This window comes from Puntigrus tetrazona, chromosome 15, assembly GCF_018831695.1.
Source record: "Puntigrus tetrazona isolate hp1 chromosome 15, ASM1883169v1, whole genome shotgun sequence".
NCBI lineage: Eukaryota > Metazoa > Chordata > Actinopteri > Cypriniformes > Cyprinidae > Puntigrus > Puntigrus tetrazona.
Genome location: NC_056713.1, coordinates 3,176,720 through 3,199,576, shown reverse-complemented (window position 1 = coordinate 3,199,576; position 22,857 = coordinate 3,176,720). Strand labels below are relative to the sequence as shown.

At 43.4% G+C, this 22,857-nt stretch overlaps 1 protein-coding gene across 1 annotated transcript in view; it reads left to right on the top strand.

Annotated features, from left to right (window-relative positions):
* Nucleotides 1–22,857, top strand: part of LOC122358351 (thrombospondin type-1 domain-containing protein 7A-like) — a 91,274-nt gene that overhangs the window by 44,690 nt on the left and 23,727 nt on the right. The window contains 5 exon segments of the mRNA XM_043258139.1: nucleotides 8,297–8,452; nucleotides 11,327–11,530; nucleotides 15,593–15,787; nucleotides 20,787–21,039; nucleotides 22,230–22,350. Of these exon segments, the coding sequence (XP_043114074.1) occupies nucleotides 8,297–8,452; nucleotides 11,327–11,530; nucleotides 15,593–15,787; nucleotides 20,787–21,039; nucleotides 22,230–22,350 (929 nt within the window).

The window sequence follows — 22,857 nt, the reverse complement described above, 5'->3', positions numbered from 1 at the left end:
GACAGGCCTGGCGCGCTGACGAGTCACGCGGTGACAGATGGAAGAGCTATGTGAGATAAAGAAAAGGAACAGTGCAAGAACACCTGCACAATCTCACACACACTTTCTTCCCGTTTCACGCAAACCAACACACATACACACCTTAAGCCTTTCAACACCTTGTCTGACTCTCTCATGCTCTTTTCTGAATATAGTTTTTTTCTTCTTTTTCTTTCTCTCTCTTTTGTTTTCCTTTATTTTTCCTATCATACTTCTCAGCAAACATGGTTACATGTGAGTAATTACAGTTAATTTGATTAATGTGCATATCACATAATTAATTCCGTTGATTTTTTTAAACTGATTGCCAGCCCTCAGTTTTCCTCAGTTTCCTGGTTTTCTCTTAATCAATGAGGAACCATTCAGGCACTTTTCCCCTCGGAGAGTTTCAGACAGATTTGAGAGGATTTAATTTCAAGTTCCACATGATTGGACGATTCCAAATGATTTGACACTGGGCCTTTGGAATTATTCACAGGTATTTATATACATTAATGCCAGACAATGAGAGCATCAGGAGTGGTGGTGTACTCAAGGACAGACACCGTGTGCTTTAAGCAGATTTAATCTGGTCATTCAGTTCCAGGGATCATAGCTAAATCCTCTGTAGAAATTAGACAACTATGTTTGTCTGCACTCTGGCTATTTCAGTACAATGTGTCATGCAAGTACATATGAAATTCAGCATGTCACACAAGTTTATCTACGGTTCGCTTTTTTTAAAGCAGCAACATAGCCACTTTTATATTAGCCATCACACATCTGATTGTGCCATTATTAAATTTATGACCTCAAGGTATAGGCTTACCTTTATGGGTCACCACGAGAAAGCAAGCTTCTAAAACATACAAAATGTAGATTTTTTGGAGAAATCTAAAAACTGTATTTTTCTGTAAGGGGTAGGGTTAGGTGTAGGACAGAAACACATACAGTTTGTACAGTATAAAAACCTATGGAGAGTCCCCATAAATCATGGAAACACAACACTTTGTGTTCTGTTTTGCCAGTAGTGAAAAATCAGTGAAATATATTGTTTCCACGACTGCGAAAGCTTTGTTTGCATTTCAAATTCATTTTCAATCATTTTGGGATTATGGATTCCTAAACCCATGTAATGAATGCCAGAACGGCACTGAACACAAAGTATGCATTTTACATATCAAAAGCAGCTTGTTGTCTTCCTCTCTGCCAATGCCGCTTCCCATCCGGCTTCCTGCTCTGCTGTTTGGGCCTGGGGAAGCTGTGCTTGATTTCCTCTCCCCACGGGTGGCTTCAGACATTTAGACGACAGGGGAAAGCAGCTGCTGTCTCGATCTTTATCCATTAACACATCTCAGTCACAGAGAGCAGAACACAACAACAGTGTTCATTCTTTTCGCCTCGGCCGTGTAGCTTTCCAGAATATAATCAATGTTGCACCCCGTTGTGGATCTTTATGAGATATTCAACGCCGTGGCTTTGTTACAGAGCTTCCATGCAGCACCGCCCCACGGGCAGGCCTGGGTTATTGATGATGATGATGGTGATGCAAGCAGGTGAATGTGTTGGCGGCTGTCAGACGGACAGAGGGACTGATGGGATACTGGTGCCATAATTAGGCCGGGGAAACCCTGGGTGGGCAAGCAGCAGACCATCTGGCCTCCAAGCGAGTGTTGTGCCACCTGAACAAGGTCAACCTACAAGGAGAGGGTCATTAATCAGGCTGGGTTAACAGGGCGACGATACGTGAGCCGCAGAGACAGGAAGGCAGACAGGTTTTGCCCACCTCAATACGTCAACAGCGCAACTGCGCCTAATAAGAAATACAGAGAGACAAGTCTGTTTCTGAGGTAATAAGGGAACTTGCATTTGCAAGTCAATTTGACATTTTTGGCAAATCAATTTTGTCAATTTGACAGCTAATTTCCCTTTTTGACGTGTCACTTTTGGGAGTAAATTCAGCATGCTAAATTGAGCATTTCAGCGGATGTTTGTCCCAGAGGAGCACTTCACAAAAATAAATAAATAAATAAATAAATAAACCTTTTAATTTCTGCTTTAAACAAGCTCAAATAAATCATTAATGACTCTGGCCATGCAATCAATCACTTAGATCCAACTGAAAATCTACACACACTCCAAACACATCAACCGAATGATTTTAGAAATGGCTCGGGGCGCATAGAGAACACCTTTTGGACACAAAGCAATTTGCATGTGAATGAAGAGAAGATCCGTCAAAGTGTATCGGCAGCAGATCTGTTCACGCACTGACCTTGCAGAAAGTCACCTACGGCTCGGAGCTGAAAGCACACTTGCACTAAATGCTGGTTACAGATAAAAGAAAACAAGGACAAAGGGGTCTTGGGATTTGTCTAGCAAAATGTGTGCAATCAGGAGCACTTGTTTATGAAAATAATGTTCGTCATGTCATTTTATCTCTTCAAATTTGAGTTGAATGCAATTCATCTGACCAACGCCATTTCCCTCACCCGGTCCCCATCAAATCATATATATATATATATATATATATATTGTAATGGCGTCGAGGATCGATCAGCGTTGCCCTGGGAACAAACACGGAACACCTACACCAGCCACTCAACGACGGATTCGCCACACCTGGAGCTCATCAGCCGCGGGCCAGATAAGCCCGGCCAGGCGGCGGCTTCAGTGAGCCACGAGACTCGGAAACGCAAGCTAACCTGTTGTCTCTTTCTTTGTCTCCCAGAAGCTACAACGTGGACGGGCCTGCCTGAGCTACTTCCCTACTACCTCACAGTGGACTCCTCGCGTTACTAAGCACGGAAACACAGAGACGACTCACCGCTGCACTCACCGGATTCACCGCTACACCACCCCCGGACTCACGCGCCTCCTCGCACGGACTCACCGCTCACCTTCTGTGTATTGTCTAATAAATACACCCTCCGGGTTTTCACTGCACCTGTTTCTCTTGTGCTTCCTCTGCCTCGCCACAAGTGGTGGAGAATGCGAGCAGTTTTTAAGCGCAAGAGAACGGAGGAAACAAAGAGAAAAAGGAAGAGCGCTTATCGCCGCCTCTATTAAAGGTTCCCCACAACATCAACTTCTCTCTTGTTTTCCCCCAGGCAAGCGCTTCGCTTCGGCGAAGATGGAGGAATTCCTCCAACGCCTCTCAGAGGTTTCCATTCGCCAGCAACAGATCGTCGAGCATTTGGCTACCCGCCAGAACGAGACCGAGCAGGAGCTCGCTGCTCTCCGCGCGCGCCACTCAACCACGCCCCGTCGTGCCTGATCCCCGGATGCAAGCCACACAGCTGCTACCCAAAATGGCCGCCAGCGATGACCCTGAAATATATCTCGAGATGTTCGAGAGCGTCGCAACCACGGAAGGATGGGACCGGAGGGATTGGGCACGCGCGTTGGCCCCGCTGCTGTCAGGAGAGCCCCAGCGCGCCTATTTCAGCATGCCGGCCGACCTGGCGAATGTATACGACGACCTAAAGAGGGAAATCTTGGGCAGGGTCGGTCTATCACCGGTCTGCGCAGCCCAAGCCTTCCAAGAGTGGGTCTTCCAGTCTCGCCAGCCGGCAAGGACCCAGGCCGCCGAACTTACTCGGCTAGCGCAACACTGGCTCCTGGATGGGACACCAACCCCCGCCATCATTGTGGAAAGGGTGGTGATAGACCGGCTCCTGCGGGCTCTCCCCCGGAATTATCGCCAGGCGGTCGGTATGAGAAACCCCAAGAACGTCATGGAGTTGGTTGAGGCGGTCGAGCTGGCGGAAGCCGCGCAGCGTCGAGAGGCCGGGGAGCGGGCGCCATCTTTTCCCCGGAGGGTGTCCCAGGAGCGACGCGCGCGCGGAGGGCACCGGCGACCGATGGAGAGGGCGGCGGTCCCGACCGTGAGAGATGAGCCGATGCCAACCGAAGAGGCTTCCAACTCCTCTAGGCGTGGCTGGCAGGCTGCAGTCTCCACGGGAGCTTCCCGCGCCGCACCGGAAATCCCCATCGGCCTGAATGGACGGAAGTTCAGAGCCCTCCTTGACTCTGGCAGTACCATCAGCCTGGTTCAGTCCCGCCTCCTACCCCGCGCGCACGGAACCGCGAAACGGCTGCCACTGACCTGCGTCCACGGGACACCAGGAAAGTCTCCACCCGTCTCATCACCGTGGCGACGACAGGAGAAGCTGGCCCTGGAGGTGGGCCTCGTACAGGACCTGCCGGTACCAATCATCCTCGGGCGGGACTGGCCGGGTTTCGAGGAGGCGCTACACACCGCGACACAGCCTGTCAGCCCCAAAGCCCTCGCCGGAAGAGGCGAGAGGGAGAGAGAAACCGCCGCCCTGCCGTTCTCCTAGCATCGGACAGCGGAAGAGATGGTGAGTCCCCTCCGAATACTACTAATGTATTCTTTGATGTGTTCCAACAGGTAGTCGGAGAGGGCTCGTTCGGCCGGAGCTCAGCGGGAGGATGACCGGCTCAAGAATTGCTGGAACCAGGTACATTTCATGGATGGAGAAGAGACGCGGCCCGGCCCCATCCTCTTCCCCATTTTATTGTGGAGAGCGGCCTACTCTATTGTGTCGCCCAGCGAGAGGGAGGAGAAAGCGGCTCCTGGTGGTGCCCCGAGGGAAAGGGGACACCATCTTGGAGCTCGCCCACGCCCACCCGCTGGCCGGACACCTCGGGGCCGCCAACACTATCAAGAGGATCCGGGACCGTTTCCACTGGCCGGGGCTCGACGGAGATGTGAAACTGTTCTGCCAGGCCTGCCCCGAGTGCCAGAAGACCTCGCCCCGGCCACCTCCCCCTAGTCCACTTATCCCGCTGCCCATAATCGAGGTGCCCTTGGCGCGCATCGGGATGGATCTGGTGGGCCCGCTGCCGAGGTCTGCCCGCGCCACGAACACATCCTGGTGATCGTGGACTACGCCACCCGGTACCCCGAAGCCATCCCACTCCGCAAAGCCACCGCCAAGGCGATCGCCCAGGAGCTCTTCACCCTGTCCACCAGAGTGGGGATACCCGGGGAGATACTGACCGACCAAGGCACCCCGTTCATGTCCCGAGTGATGGCGACCTCTGCCGGCTGCTACGGATCCAGCAGCTGCGCGCCTCAGTGTACCACCCCAGACGGACGGACTTGTGGAGCGGTTCAACCAGACACTGAAGCAGATGTTGAGAAGGGTTGTCTCCGAGGACAAGCGGGACTGGGACCAGATGCTCCCCTCGTCCTCTTCGAGTGCGAGAGGTGCCCCAGGCCTCCACCGGCTTCACCCCATTCGAGGAGTTGCTGTTCGGCCGACAGCCGCGAGGCCTGCTGGGCGTGGCAAAGAGGCCTGGGAGCAGCAGCAGCAGCCGGATGCCCAGAGGTCGGTCGTAGAACACGTCCAAGCCATGCGGGACCGAATTGAGCGGGTGATGCCCCTCGTGCGGGAGCACATGGCGCGAGGCCCAGCAGCAACAACAGCGACACTATAACCGCCCTGCACAACCCGGGAATTCCAGGTGGCGGCCGGGTCATGGTACTAGTCCCCACCAATGCTTGCAAATTCCTGGCCACCTGGCAGGGTCCATATACCATCCTGGAAAAGGTTGGCCCGGTTACTTACGAGTCCGCCAACCAGACCGTCGGCCGCACCGAACAAATATACCACATTAACTTGTTAAAGAAGTGGGTGGGGACTAGGGAACACCTTTCCACACTCGCCATTCAGGAGGGCCCGGTCGTCGACACCAACGCCTTGCTCGCTCCCGCACAGAAGACGGAACTCCAACATTTGGTCGGTCAGTTCTCGGATGTGTTCTCGTCCACGCCCGGGCAGACTAACCTCCTCCAGCACGAGATCCGGACCCCTCCCGACGTCATCGTCCGGCAGCGGCCCTACCGGATCCCTGAGGCTCGTCGGCGAGCTATTGAGGAGGAGGTAAACCAAATGCTGAAGTTGGGGTGATTGAACCATCGACGAGCCCGTGGTCAGCCCCATCGTCCTGGTTCCAAAACCGGACGGCACCCTCCGCTTCTGCAATGACTACCGGCGACTCAACCAGGTCTCCGAGTTCGACGGATATCCCATGCCCCGTGTAGACGAACTGCTGGAAGCGTCTTGGAAGGGCCGGTATATCTCCACCCTCGATCTCACCAAAGGATACTGGCAGGTTCCGCTGTCAGAGGAAGCCAAGCCAAAAACGGCTTTCTCCACCCCCGGCGGCCACTGGCAATACCGGTCCCTTCCCGCCGGTCTACACGGGCACCAGCCACCTTCCAGAGACTAATGGACATCTTACTCCGACCCCACCAACAGTACGCGCAGCCTATCTCGGCGACCTTGTGATTCACTCGGAGACCTGGGAAGACCATCTGGAGCGCCTGCGGAGGGTGCCGGGATCTTCGACGGGCTGGACTCACCGCCAACCCCAAGAAATGTCACCTGGCGCTCTTGAGCGAAGTACCTGGGTTACCGAGTTGGGCGAGGACTGATCCGACCACAGGAGAGTAAAGTCACCGCGGTCCAGGAGACCCCGAGGCCCACCAACAAAACCCAGTGCGCGCCTTCTTGGGGTTGGCAGGGTACTATCGTTGTTTCATCCCGACTTCTCCTCCATAGCCGCCCCTCTGACAGACCTGACCAGGAAGGGGCAGCCTGAGCGGTTTCTGTGGAACCCGACGCGGAGGAAGCGTTCCAGAGGATTAAGGCCGCACTCACCTCAGACCCTGTCCTGAGAGCCCCGGACTTCGGCTGCCCCTTCCTGCTACAGACGGATGCTTCTGATGTGGGTCTGGGAGCCGTGCTGTCCCAGATCCAGGAGGGTGAGGAGCATCCGGTCTTATATATCAGTAGGAAGCTGACCCCCGCCGAGAAGAACTACGCGCGCGGTGGAGAAGGAGGCCCTAGCCGTCAAGTGGGCAGTCCTGGAACTGCGGTACTACCTCCTGGGCGGCGGTTCACCCTACTTACCGACCACGCACCCCTCCAGTGGATGGCCAGGGCCAGGACACGAGCGCCAGGGTGACCCGCTGGTTCCTCGCGCTCCAGGACTTCCACTTTGACGTGCAACACCGCGCCGGGACAGCCAACGCCAACGCCGACGGCCTACTCGCGGATGTGGTCGGCTTTGCAGGTCTGTCAGGGGGTCACTCCCCACCCACCCCAAATTTCCCGTTATTACGCTCTGCTTTATCCACCAGGACCAGGACAGCGCTTGGGAGTGTGGCCCCGAGGATCGATCAGCGTTGCCCTGGGAACAAACACGGAACACCTACACCAGCCACTCAACGGCGGATTCGCCACACCTGGAGCTCATCAGCCGCGGGCCAGATAAGCCCGGCCAGGCGGCGGCTTCAGTGAGCCCACGAGAGACTCGAAGCGCAAGCTAACCTGTTGTCTCTTTCTTTGTCTCCCAGAAGCTACAACGTGACGGGCCTGCCTGAGCTACTTCCCCTACTACCTCACAGTGGACTCCCTCACGTTACTAAGCACGGGAAACACAGAGCGACTCACGCTGCACTCACCGGATTCACCGCTACACCACCCCCGGACTCACCGCCGCACTCCTCGCACGGACTCACCGCTCACCTTCTGTGTATTGTCTAATAAATACACCCTCCGGGGGTTTTCACTGCACCTGTTTCTCTTGTGCTTCCTCTGCCTCGCCACAATATATATATATGAAGTTCAATTGCAAAAACAATAACTCGTTCCAATTGATCTCATTCTGCATTCAGGTTATGTTGACTATATTTGACCCTTGACCACAAAACCAGTCATAAGTGTCAATTTTTCAAAATTGAGATTTATACATTATCCAAAGCTGAATAAATACACATTCCATGGATGTATGGTTTGTTAGGATATAGAACAATATTTGGCTAAGGTTTGAAAATTTGGAATCTGAAGGAAAAAAAAATGTGTGAACACAAGATACTTGCGTTAACAAAACAAAATCTTATGAAAGTTTTTTTATGTGTGTTTGCGTGCATTTTTGTGACAAATTAGAACATCAGTTTGTATAACAACATGAGTATGACTTTTCAGGACATTACTCCATGTCCCCATTTTTCAAAACTCTTATTAATTAAACAGAATGGAGTGCATTGAAAATCAGAAATAGCAGAAAGTTTCCTGTAAGGAACTTTTCACAGAAAACGAACGTGTGTGTTAATCAACTATCTGAAATAGTTTTGGACTTGTATGTAAATCATATACTTGAATGAACTGTATATTCCTATTCCATTTGCAGTACATCTAGTTTTACAGGGACTCTGTAACAATGTCTGTCTGTGTCTCCTCAGGCTTGCGGCCAGTGAACAGTGACCTATGTTTGGGCATTTCTCCTAACACCACCCAGCTCTGCCATATTCCCTGTCCTGTGGAGTGTGAGGTGTCCTCCTGGAGCGCATGGGGGCCCTGCACCTTTGAAAACTGCCAGGATCAGTCCACAAAGAAGGGTAAGCTTGAGCTACAGGACCACTTCATCTTTTACAGTTGTGTTTGGGAAGCGGTCATTTCACCCATCTCGCTAAAACAGAGCGGATCGATAAAACGTCCTCTTTCATTGTAAATCACATGAATTGTGTACGGGTCGCCTTTCAACGCATTACTCACCCCCTCCCCCACCTCTAACCTCTATCTGCGCCATCAGCATCGGGCCATAAACTTATCAACGCCTGCTGGGACACAAGATTCATTTTCTCAACGGTTTATGAACCAGTAGCATTGTAGAGGAACAACAAACAAAAGGGACCACGGAAAAATAAAAGATGTCAGGAAATAGACAAAAGACAAAAGGGTTAGATGGCTTCAAAGAGGCAAACACAAGCTTCAGATGGTCTCTGGAAGGATCCGAATCTGCTGGATTCACAGGATGGTGGTTTACCGAATGCTGCTGACAGTTGGTATAGTGTATCAAAGGTGCTGGCACGCTGGCTGCTTTCCTCGTTAATTATGGCTGGGACAGCGACCCGTGCCATGACTAATGCATATTGACTCTTCCCTAATGAAGCGACTCAAAAGGATGGGATGGGAGGAAATTCTCCACCATGCATCTTAATGATGGATTCTCTGTGAATCTGTGTCTCACACTCTCTCTTTAAACGCCCACGGTTCATACTTCATGCTATATAGCTGTAATGGCAGGTCTCAGCACTTGTGTATGTACAGTATGTGGGCTCTCATTATTCAGGGAGATGTGGCGAAAGCAGTGAAGGCCTTTTTTTATACATCCAGTAGTTCCTGCACATGGACAGAATAGAACAACATGTTGCTACAACATTAGTGCTTATTACATTACCAATACACATCCATGATCATTAGCTATAGGGTTGTGGATGTAAAATCTGTACTGAGATAAAGTCAGATACACAATACCACAAGAGTTTGATCTGAGATGTAAGTTTAAAAATGTAATATATTTATATATAATTCAAACATATATATTTAAAAATTTTATTTTATTTTACTGGAAAGCAAAGATCAAAAAAAAAAAATATATATATATATATATATATATATACACACACACACACACACACACATTCAAAGGACTTTACCTCTTTACGTTTCCTGCTCCCTAGAAAATCTGGAACAATATTTAGAAGTATTTCAATTTAGATTAAAGCAAATATTTCGGGAAAGCTTCAAAATCGTAACACACATTTTAGAACTAAATTCTCAATAATTTTAATAAGCTCATTCCTCAATGTTTTTTTCACAGTCCTGCTTTGATGTTGCGCAACAACCAAATCCTATGCTGTCTCACATTCAACAAATGATGATATAAACTTTTATTAAAACAGCAAGGCTGTGCTTTTGTAATATATCAGTAGTCTTTATTATAGCCTGAACAAGCTACAAAATAAGCTTGATGGGAGATAAAGTACAAATTACATGTGACATCTCAACCTGAGGCCCCAATAGCATGTCAGTGTGCACCTTAGACGTGATGACCCAAGAGATACTGATGAGATTTTTGTGCGGCTGTGCCTTTTGTCTATTTTTGATTAACAGAGACTAATATGAAACCCAGTATCGTGCTTTTGTCTGATAAAGAGAGGCAGCATATGCCATCAGACACCTCCGGGCTGACTGACAGGACGTGATACAATCCCCTTACACACCCACAATGAGCTCTTCGCTGACCTTCTGATTAAATAAAGCCGGGAGGAGAGCGCAGGACAGAAGTAATCAGAAAAAGGGACAACGCTGGCATCTCCAACTAACTCCTAAAGGCCCCCCTCTCCCATATTACCTTATCGGCCCCAGACAGCAATGTGGATTAAACCAGAGGCCAGGGACTAGAGAGGGGAGGGTGATGGCAGGGTACGTGTAGGTGACCTTGCGCTGGTCATGAGTCCAGTCCACCCATTTTCATTCCTCTGGAGCCCTTTTCCTGCCCTTGAATGGGAATACCCCTGGCGTCAAAGCCTCTTCTGTATTAATGGATTGCTGAATGCATTAGTCCCTTTGGTGAAAGGCAGGCATAATGAGGGAGGAATAATAATATTCATTATGATGAGCTGCTTCAGTAATTTCTGTCATCTTGCAAGCTTAATGGACCGATATGTTTTATGTAATATTACAGTGATTGTGCAATGTGACAGTTTAGAGGGCTAACGCAAGGGATTGCATTGACTAGTTGATTAGTTCAGACACTAGTCGGGCGGGCAATGGGTCAGTGTAATTTTTTTTGCTTTATTTGGCAATGCATAAATAAAATGTATGGCTGATTGAAAAGAATGGCTGTCCAAAGAGTAAAGTGATTTTTTTTTTTTTTATGTATTCTTGTAAAATATTTGTCTATAGTAGTAGTAGTAGTAGTAGTAGTACTAATAATAATTAGTATCTGTATAATATTAATAGTGTTTAATTATGTATAGTACATAAATTATTATTATTATTTACTTTATTATATCTATAATAATTTATTATATATAATAATTATTATTACTTTGTTATATTACTTTAATATAGTTTGTTTACTATTAAAGTATTTATTCAAATTATTTTCTTTATTCTTAACCAGTTGTTATAGATATAACACTTGCTTTATTTAATTTAACAAATAGTTTAAGGTTTTTTGTTTGTTTGCTTGTTTTGTATAACAACCATGCCATTTCATGTTATAGCCTAATTGATATTTTGTGACAGTAAAAACTTGTTGAATTAAAATGTTCAGTCATTTGAACAGATATATTTACTTTTTTAGTTGACAGTTTGACCTTTCTACATGATTCAGCCTTACTTGCACCTTTTACTCCCACCAATTAACTCAATGGAGTGAATCAGCAACAACGACTTTAAGTCTCATTTGTGCTCTTCAACAGGTTTCAAACTGAGGAAAAGGAAAATCATGAACGAGCCCACAGGTGGCACAGGAAACTGCCCCCACCTGACAGAAGCGATTCCCTGTGAGGAGCCCAGCTGCTACGAATGGCTGCTGGTGAAACTGGAGGAGTGTGTGCCCGACAATGACAAAGTATGTGGACCGGGAACCCAGAACCCACAAGTACAGTGCATCAACAGTGACGGTAAGTGATACACACTCCATCTGCTTGACATGGGACTGTCCACACATAAGCATTTTAAGCTAATTAAAAATCTTTGCCTGAATAGACTTTCTATTTAAGGGTCATGCCCAGGCATGCGGTGTGTCAAGTCTAGCAACAAATCCAGATTGTTTTGTTCTTGTACAGCTGGGTCCATTCTTGAGCTCTGTCCATAGGGCTTATGTTCTGGACTCATGCCCAATGCCATAATTGCTGTTTTTGCACAGGCGGCTGGTAATACTTCTCTATTGTTAGAGTGGCCAGAGGGGAAATTCAGAGCAATAAGAAGTGGCACCGCTGCCTTTTACTCTTCTAAACACAAAGCCACATGTGCCGGGGCGGTCTACCGTCTAACTAGCCCAAAGGCCCCAAACTCTCCAATAGCGTCTGGATGTTATTGGCTTGACTGAGTACACGGTAGCTAGGGAAACCAACACCAGTACCATCTGCACCATCTGCGAGATCAGAGAAAATACAGTTTACCTGGGGACAAGCACATGCCTGGATCTGTGACCATAGCTGACATTAACACCGCAATATACTGAAAAAGAGGAGAGCTGGAGTGGCTGCAACACTCTTGTACCGCAGAGTTTTAGTGGTTGGGTCCAACAATTAGAAAACATGGACACCCGTTTAAATTATTGTTAACATTTATTATTATTTTATAATTTTTTTTTTTAAAGAAAGGAAGAAGAAAGAAAGAAATACTTTAATTCAGCAAGGACACATTAGCAAGTATTATGTTTTTTTTTCAATTAAATAAATGAGGTATTGTTTGGGTATAAGATACCTCTTTGAAAAACATTAAAAAAAATGAATAAATCTTACAGATGCCAAAATCTTTAATGGTATCGTGCCTCCAAACAAACAAATAAGAACATGAAACACAAATGACTTAATATTGCTTAAGCTCTATGTGGATTACTCTTATTACATTGTTTATTCTTACTATTTGAGAAGCTTTTGTCAAAAGCCACTTTTTATATCTAATTATGTAGGGCTGGAAAATCTCCCATCTGTCTTGGTTTTGATTTACATTATTTACACAGCCTAAAACTTCACAGATATTTGAGAAATGAAATATCCCAGCTATGTTGTACTAACAGTTTTTTAATGGGATTTTATGGATGAACACTTCGCTGTGGTTGATGAGGGAGCGAAATTCAGCGCCGCAAACCCGCAATTCTGATTCATCCGATCTAATTAATTTCATATAATAGAGACTAGAGCATAGCTGAGTGAATATTTTAACAAACGAAGTGGAAAGCCTGTCTCCAACATGTGGAAGTGAAATAGGTTCATTCAGCGAGCTTATCAAAAATAATTAACCTTAAATTATTGTGGATATGAGGGACAAGTACAATATTCGTTTTCTTTTCTTTTTTTTTAAATAGAACCACCAACTCTGTGACTTCTTTTTCTTCGCCTACCGTATTGTTAATGTCTTGTCTGGAGGTGCGGCTCGACTCGGCTTGCATTAATGAATCAATTATGAGCGCACACCGTAATTGTATTTTACATCCTCGCGTTTCGCTCCTTGTTCCAGTAAATTTCGGTGTGTGGACATGGCAATTACTGCGACATTCCAGAACCTCAGCATTCACATCGCTAATGAGGACTCGGGGGAGAGAGAAAGGCAGAGAGTGAGGACAGAAAGAGAGAGGCAGAGAAAGGCTGTGTGTGTGTGTGTGTGTGTGTGTGCAACTCAATCAGTTTTGCAAGGCTTATAATCAAGCATCCCATTCACACCAACTGAAGGTGTCATACTGCATGTGCCTCAGCTGTCACCTCAGAGACGACTGCCACCTCCCCCCGGCCCTCCGACGAACCTCATCTCCCAGACAGTTACCCTGAGACACCTTCCTTAACATGCCGCGTATAACCACTGTACTTTATGCAGCACACTGATTCTATAGCTCCAGCAGCCACGCATTGAACAGTTTGATGACCATTTCATTTAAGTAAGAAGCTGACCTCCCCGTATTGACGCTAAAAGGCATGGCTTAATTTTCTCCTCTCGAATATATATGTGGGTCAAAATGGTCTTGGATAAGATATGATATATGAGTGCTATGCTTGTTTTGTCATTGAAATGGTAATTTAATAATTTAGATTGTAGTTTGTGGGTCAGATTTTGCCTGGGGACCAAAATGCCTTAATTAACATACTAAATATGTCGTTTCAAACCTGTTTGACTTTCTCTCTTATGTGGAACACAATACAATGTTGAGGATTTTAAAGGATGTTTTTACTTTTTTTGTCTGTAAAGTGAAAGTCAGAGTCCGAAATAACATCCGACCCCTTTGACTTTCATTGTGCAAAAAAAATTAATAAATACGCTAAGTCAAAAATAAATAAAGGTGGTACAATACTGGGTAAATCATTAACATTTTGTAAATACAGTACACAGTAATCTTCCCATATATTGTATAGACAGTGGTTTGACAGTTTCGGGTTATTTGTCCATATATGGATATATGAAAATATATATCCAAAAGCTGATAGAAACACTGGTCATTACTCTGTACCTCCCTAGCCATAGGCCTACTGCAACACTTTGACCCATTTAAGTCCAGATACCTTGCTGTAGTGAGGAATAATATGATTTGTTCAAGGTCACCTCTGTCTTTGTCCTGCCTCGCAGACGGGGTAGATGGTGAATATGTTGTTCTGGCACCGGTGGCAAACCGCCTATATAAATGAAATTAACTCTGTTAGTCCCTCAGAGTCAGCCTGCATTTAGCTGAACTCCCTCTCTCCCTCATTAACTTTGGGAAGAGTAGTGTGCAGCCTCATCAGAATGTGACAGCGCTCAATAGAGGAAATGTCAGATGCCGTCTGGTACTTTTCCATCAGGGGACAGTCAGACGCAGGTGAGATGTATAAGGGCTAGACGCACAGCTGATATTACATTTTCCCCCAGCGTGTACTCACTGAGTTATTCATGAGGACAGCTGATTTGTTTTGTCTGTGAGATTTGCCTTATGTGCAACTTTATTTTATTTTGCACATTTGAAAAAGTATTTTATGAAAATCCAAGATGATGATCAAACCAGTCACTTTGTTACAAAACTTAAATAAACTTAAAAACTTAAATGAAGGTGTATATAAATATCTGTAATGAGCTGTAAAGTTTTTTTTGTTTTTTTTTCTTGAAGTGAAATGCTGTGTATAAATACCAGCAGTGTGCGGAAGCCTAACACTTCCCACCCCCAATCTCAACCACTTCTCATTGTTCCCTAGTGCCTCCCCTCTTCTCTCAATTATTGATTCCTGTTGTCTGGTGCTGATGAGAATAGATCTGTTGTGTCCCACGGGGTCCCTGCCGTGTCATCTGACTCAGTGGGTTTTCTGTCACTTTGGGCTTTTTTTCAGGGGTGGGGTTCACCGATCGATACAGGGGCTGGTATACAGTACACACAGGGGTTGGTGTCCAAAGCTAGGTCTTTCAGATGACCTCTGTGGGCAAAGTATGTTTTGTTGTTTTGTTTTGTCTGGTTTTACTTTGTTTTGATGTTCTTTTTGTTCTGATTTGTTTCGATTTTTCCTTGTTTGTTTTGTTTTTGCTTTGTTTTGATTATTTAAATATCATTTTTTTTGCTTATTTTGGTGCTTTATTTTATTTTATATAATTTTTTATTATTATTCTTTTTGTTCTATTTGTTGCTTTGCTGATTGATTTTGCTTTGTTTTATTTTGTTGCTGAGAAAAGAAATGATCCTTTCATGTACAAGACAAAGATTTCAGTTAAATGTTACACTAAGAACATGTTACAATAGCGGCAATTGCTGCATTGGCTGTTTTTCTTGGACGGCATTTATGCATAATTACATGTGATTGTGTGATTGTAAACATCGCCGGATCATCATCCCTCTTGGGTGCGCAGCTGCCACATCCTGTTTGACACTGAAAGAGTAATCTAAAATTTATGTGCGAGAAGCACATTAAAGTCTGCTGAACTACTTTCTGCTGTTAAACTTTTGGGGGCGAAATGCTTGTTTAGGATGTGAGAATATAACAGGCAACTTGTTTTGTTGTTCTCAGGTGACTACGTGGACCGGCAGCTGTGCCGGGACGCCATCCTTCCCATGCCTGTGCTATGCGATGTGCCCTGCCCCAAAGACTGTGTGCTCAGTCCCTGGACTTCGTGGTCTCTATGCTCAAATACCTGCTCAGGGAAGAACTCGGAGGGCAAGCAGACCAGATCACGCTCCATTCTGGCCTACAACGCTGGGGAAGGTAGGTTTTTTTGGGTTGAACTGGTCTTTGGGCAGAAGGTATTCAGACAGCTCTCATAACTGGATTTCAACTGAGCTGAACAATGATGTATCTTGTTGCTGCGTATCCTGCTCAAAAACAAACAGCACTTTGCAGTCTTGTTGCAGTCATAGGAGTATTGAAAACCTTGAAAAACTTTCCAAAGACAATAATTTAATTAATAACGCATGAAGACTGGTTTCTTTTGTATCTGTGAGAAGTTAAAATAAATAAATAATAATAACATTCATTATTCAAAACCGTAAATTCAAACATTCATCAGTTGATTAATAATGTAGTAGTAATGTACAGTGAAATTAGTGTCTGGAGCTCATGAGTCAGAAAACACACCATTCAAAACTATTGGTTGGTGTGTGTGTGTGTGTGTGTATATATATATATATATATATATATATATATATATATATATATAATATATAATTTTTTTCATTCAAATATGCATATTTCATGCTCAAAAAGTATTTCCTATTATCAGTCTTAAAGACACAATGAATTGAAAACAATGATTCTTTAATGAATAGAAAGTTTTTATTTGCATTTACAGTTTTTACAGCATTTATTTGACATAGAAATGTTCTATCACTGGGACAGTATCTTTCAAAAGGTACACTTTTGTACCATTTAAATACTATTATGTGCACTTTAGGTAAAGTACTAATATGTTTTTATGTTTAAGGTACCATTATGGACCCTTGAACATGCATTTTTTTTATTTATTTCTAAGAGTGTATCATACTTTTAATATAATTTTATTCTACACAGTAAAAAAGTATCTGGAGTTTTACAGAGAATATGTTTAACTTTTAAAAAATTATATTCAGCAATTTTATAAGCAGGTAGCAGGGGCTGCAGTGGAGTCGATTTCAGCTTAAATCCACTATTTTTTTGTGGTTCAGTATGTGCTCAGCATGTATCATGTGCTTTCTTTTATGTATCATGTGCTTTCTTTTTCTCTAAGCGTCCTCCTGTTAAAAGTATTAAGCACTATAGCCTTTAGCCCAAAACTATGGTTTTTCCAATGATCTCTCCAATGATTCCTGCTTGTTTAGATATAATCAATCACCCTCTTTTTCTGCTAATGTGAATTTGTATGCTCATGTAGACATAAGCGGATTTCAAGTATCTTACTGCACTTGCCCCCTTATGTTGGTTTAACATTCTTCCATGTGAGCAAAAAAAAAAGAAGAAGCCCATCACAAGGTAATGAAGGTCTCTGAGCATTAAGTGATTCAAACCTCAGGTGAGCTCAGGCTGTAAGTGTGTATCTGATGTGTAATAGACTGATGGATAAGTGGTTGCTTTGGGCTAAAACCTCTTCCTTCCCTTCACCACTCACCAGCCAGAAATCCATTTCCGCAAATATGCAGCTTGAGGGAACAGGACTTGCACTGCTGACTGAGAGCAAATCGGCTTGGTTTGCTTTAACATCACATCATTTTACGGTCATGCTAGTGCCAGAATCAAAGGTAGTGCGTTGGCTACGTCTGTGGAGTGCGCTTGCTTTATATATTACAGTTTTAACACAAATGCGTGGCCACATATGCACAATAATGCATTCTGCCCTGTGGCAAATTGTGCTACGTGCTGCGATACATGGATTATTAGCCCTCAGACGATTCAGGAGACGCCGGACCAAATTGATGACAGGCGTCTGAGAAAGCAGGTGTGTGCTGACAGTAGCATGAAGTTTAGTAGATCCTGTTCTGCTTGCCATCTGCCTCTTTGTTAGGTGATGGAGAGAATAGTATAGAGGCATTGGTCATTTTTTGTGTAGCTAAGCCTCTCGGAGTAGGACCTAGCTGCTCAAAATGAGCAGAAATGTACAATCCCACACTCCAGTTGCCTCATTTTATTCTATTAAATTTGTAGCCTGTGAGGGCCTCCTACAGAAAATAGGTTTTCAAATTGGGCCTCATTTAAAAGGGGGAGGGGTGGTGGGACTATTCAAACGTTATTATTTTTGTTATTATTTATTAACATTTTTCAAAGAAAATATGTTAGCTTAAGATTTATCATACTAATTGAATTTGAATAATGTTGTTTGTGTTGTTAATATTAATTGAATATGTTTGATTTAATATTTTATCAAATTTTCTCAGTTTGATCTTTTATTTTTCCTTTGAAAGACATAATATTCATGATTATTTGATTTCACTGACAGCCCAATTGTAATGGAAGTAAGCGAAAATGGTAAAACTGATTTGGCACAATGTTTACTGTAAAATGTCATACAATAATTAATTTCCATTCAAACTAAATGTTTGTGCTCTACGTTTGATTTACTGTGTGATTCATTAACTCTTTCTTTCATTCATTTTATTTTTATTTGACAATTTTAATGCTTTTATTCATGGTGTGGTGCGTCTCTTATTACATTTGGTCTCGCGCTCACAAACCTTATTTTTGAGCAGGCTGAAATGTAGTAACATAACTTGAAATTCCATCAACATTCAGTTCATTCATGACACCATGTGTGCTCGACCTTCTTTGCAGCTATATTCTAGAGGTTTGCAGATCCCCAGACTGAGCACCCGCACCATTTCAGTGGTAAACCAGTCAGTGAGCGACCCTCGTATAGGGCCTTGAAAAACCTCTTTCATCACTGACAGCCTAGAGTATATAAATGGATAAAATGTTAATGGAATGTTAAAACATTCATGATTCTACATAATAATGCATGGTCAGATATGTAACACATATTTGCTCTTTCTAAATGGATCTTTTCTTGTGCGTGTCACGCAGGCATCGCTGCGTACTGCATCGAGAGAAGCTTAACACAAAACGAAATGCGGATGAGTATCTCTGCAATGTGAACTGCGGCTCTTAATGGTGCAGAGATGGACCAAGAACATGCAATTACTCTGAGCTGTGCGAGGACTCACTTTTGTAATTGTACAAAGGATTAGTCTTCATCTGAGTCACAGGTCAATAAATAACCGGAGGGAGTGTTAATCCCCATTTGAAACAATGTGATTCTGGTGCAGCTTTTTTGAAGCTCCGCTAATGCATTGCCCCGGCATGCCCTGGACCACTATGAGATGCTTTGGAAGTCAAATAACCTTCCTTTTGTAACTGTAAAGAGTTGTTTTCTCTCTTCCACGGCCATTATTGTGACTGTGCTGCTAACAGCAAGTGTTTTCTAATGGTTCTCACATGTCTAATGAAGTGTGTTATAATAGTCGATAACCTTTTAATAAATTAGATACTGAAGGACTGTGTTCTGCATTGCTACAAAGGATGAGTCAATTATTCATTATTTTTGGAGCTCTTAAACAAGGAGCGCTGCTTGATGCATGGTTGGTCCATTTTTCTCATTCACCGGTTTACCGTTTTCTCATTGATCGGTGTGCGGTTGTTAATGCGCACCATTGAGATAATGGCTGACCGCCCGTGGGGACCGCAGCTTGTAATGAAATCCAAGCAAAGCCTGGTAAATAAATCTAGGAGCAGCTCTTTGTGGACCGTTAACTCATGAATTCGACCCTACTCATATTTCATCTACATATTTCAGTTTCTAGATGTTTTATTTACCATTCTACTATTACATCAAGGATTTAAAATAATAATTGGCATTTTTGCTGAAAATGTACTCATCCAAGATAACCACAATAATCCATAAGTAATCCACATAACACCAGTCCATCAATAAACCTCTCGTGATGCAAAAAAACCTTGTGCCTTGTAAGAATGTACAAGGCTTTTTTTAAACTACTTTCCATCCAGAATGGTCCTTAAGTAGATTAAGCATCATTTACCAGCAGTAAGAGTTGAAAACAAACTTGTGGGTGGATTCTGATGAAGGAAGACCACAGGCGATGGACTTTTTAAATTCACAAGACGTTGATGGACTGGATTTGTGTGGATAACTTGTGGACTGTTGGGATGCTTTTTTTTTTATTTTTATTGGGAATCATTGCTTGATATATTAATACTCTTGAATTAGGCAAAGTTAAGTTAAGTAATGGAGTACTCATAATACAAATTATTTTTAGAACATTTAGAATACGGTAGCGCCATGAGATCTCGCGAGAACCTGGCCTGGACCCTCGCGATAGTGGTATGATGGTGTGTGAGGGAAATTCAGTAATGCTGTCTACATCGGACGCGAGCTCGATACATGCGCAATGCCACCTATTTGACTTGCGCTCTTTCAGCATTCTTCTTGCGTATGCGCGGCTATCCGCGAGCCCTGCTGACGACAAAAATTGACGTAACCCGGAAGTATACTTTGGCCTTTAAGCTGTTGCGGCGCGGCGTCTATTTGGCCCAACTAAAGCTTTTTCGAAAAATCACTTACCCTCCCTTTAAAGGGATATTTGTGTTAATTGCTTTTAATTATTTATACTCTTTGTAATTCTTTGTGTAATTACTTGCCTGTCAGTTTGTGGCAAAATATTAATGTTGTTTGTTACTGCATGCAATTCATTACAATAGAGCTGATAAAAAATGGGTGCATTTTGTAATGTTTTTGTAATGTACTATTTTTCCCTAAATGTTTTATCATTGAAGTTTTATTTGAAAAAGTCTAAAAATGTTGCCTCATCACACGCCTAGAATACAGTCACAACATTGTCATTAAAAAACGATTTTATTAAGCAAATTCATTATGTTTTTTTTTTTCTAGAAAAAATGCTTCCAGGCAAAATGGTATGGCAAAATGGAGCAAAAAAAAAAAAAAAGATCTGCTATGGAAGCTGACAGCAATATGGTGAATAGGTGTCAGCTCATATGTGTTAGAGTTTTGGATTTCAGCACAATTGGAAAGTTGTATTAACCGATTACAAGCCGGTACTGTAACTATAGGTTTTGGAATTTTTTTTTATGTAATGTGAACGTAACTTCCTATGCAATATCACCTAAACAATATACAGAATGGTCAAATAGCAGGTGATGTTTTTACAGTTTAGGTTTATGATTTACCCAGTACCGTAACACCGTCCTAACCCTTTATGTGTTTTAGGTGGAGGTCAGTGCCCCAACAGCAGCGCCTTGCAGGAGGTCCGCAACTGCAATGATCATCCCTGCACCGTGTACCACTGGCAGACGGGACCCTGGGGTCAGTGCATAGAGGACGCGTCCGTTCCGTCTGCCAACAGCTCGCTGAGCCGCACTGGAGCAGGAGTCGGCACTAATGATGCGTTCTGCTCCGTCGGAATGCAGACGCGCAAAGTCATTTGTGTCCGGGTCAATGTGGGCCAGGTGCCACCGAAAAAGTATGTGTTTTTAAATGTGATCCTATAAATCACCTTTGTTTCATTTATACTGGGTGTATACTTGGCATTTGTTGGAGGAGATGTTGAAGCAGGTTATGTATTTTGTTTATTAAACTCAATCTCGATGTCTGTTGCTTGATCTTTATTGACAGATAGGGACTGTAAGTTGATGAGCTCTCAGCCGGTAGTTTTAAGCATCTGAATCTGGTCTTTCCCCGAAGGCGTCTGCAGGGAAAATAAATGATCTGTTTATTTATTCATTTTAATAGTGGCATTATTCTGTCAGTGGCTGTGGAATCAGGGTGTGTAGCTCAGGGACCCCATGCTGGCAATGGAAATGAGTCCCGCTTTCTTCCCGGGGTTATTCATGTGCTGGGCTTTACCCACTGATCTACACATTCATATACACACACACGCAGATATACACACGTGAGCCGCATGCTGATCATTATGGGATTCCATGTGAAAGGAGCAAGGATACGGGAATGGTGGAGGGATAGAGAGAGGAAGGAGAAAGTGCAGTATGTGCCGAGACATATATGATATTTGAGGATTACGTGTAAAAAATGAAATTTATTGAGCTGCCAAAGCTGAATTTTTATTACTTTAGTATTTTGTGTCACATGATCCTTTATCATGACTTCATGAAATCATTGTAATATTTAGATTTTTCTGTTTAATACATTTGTTGATCAGTAGAAACGTTGATGAAAAAAAAACACAATTATAATTATATATATATATATATATATATATATGTTATAATTGTTTTTTTATCAACGTTAACATATCAACTAAATAACCTTTACATAAATATAAACTGTACATTAACAAAATAACTAATGAAACTGCTTATATTTTGCCATTTTAATATTTTTTAATTTACATTTTTTTATTTCTTACAATTTTATTAAAATTAATTTATTTGAAACATTTTTATTTATTTATTTAGTAACTGTGCAGAATATATTTTTGGGGAAAAAAATATTCTCAGCCTAGCAAGTAAAGTTATACATTAAAAAAATTAACATAATTATTATTTTTAGAATGGCTTAGTATTTAGTTTGTTTCCCTTTAGCTCCAAGCTTCATGAACTCAATGACTTTGTTCTTCAACATGATCGAAAAATGTTTTTATTCCAAAGAAAATCTGAGCATCTGTACATCCCGTTTTATTGTTGTTATATGCAGGTGTCCAGAGAGTCTGCGTCCAGAGACTGTTAGGCCGTGTCTTCTGCCCTGCAAGAGAGACTGCATTGTCACTCCTTACAGTGATTGGACGCCCTGTCCTTCCTCCTGCCAAACAGGTAATTTTCACGCACTTATGAAACTTGCATAAAACCTCTGATGCATCTCTTAAACTAAAGTAAAATAGAAAAAAAAATGTTTCTTATTGACATCAATACATAAAAAAATGGGTCACTTTTAACGTTCGGAAGGGTTAAGAAACCGATTCTTTGTTCCACAATCACACTCTATGAAGGAATTGTTGCTTGGCAACTCTGCCTATAGGAACCAGAACTAATATTATAAGAAGCTGCCAGCATCTGAGCCATTTGTCATATGAACCAAACAGGCATTGCATTGCTTATTATTTATGAAATTGTTTGAGTAAATATCACACTCCAGTGTGTTTTGTATAAAATATTGCATTTTTAAAGACCATCTGCTTGACAGTTTCTTCTTCACTGAACTCTGAGCAGATCCTCACTTCCCTCGTTATTTTTCTTCTTTTTAGTACTTGTTACATTTACAGTAAATATTTAATGTATGTCATTTTTATTACCTTTTACATTATTACAAGGAAAACATTCCTCTT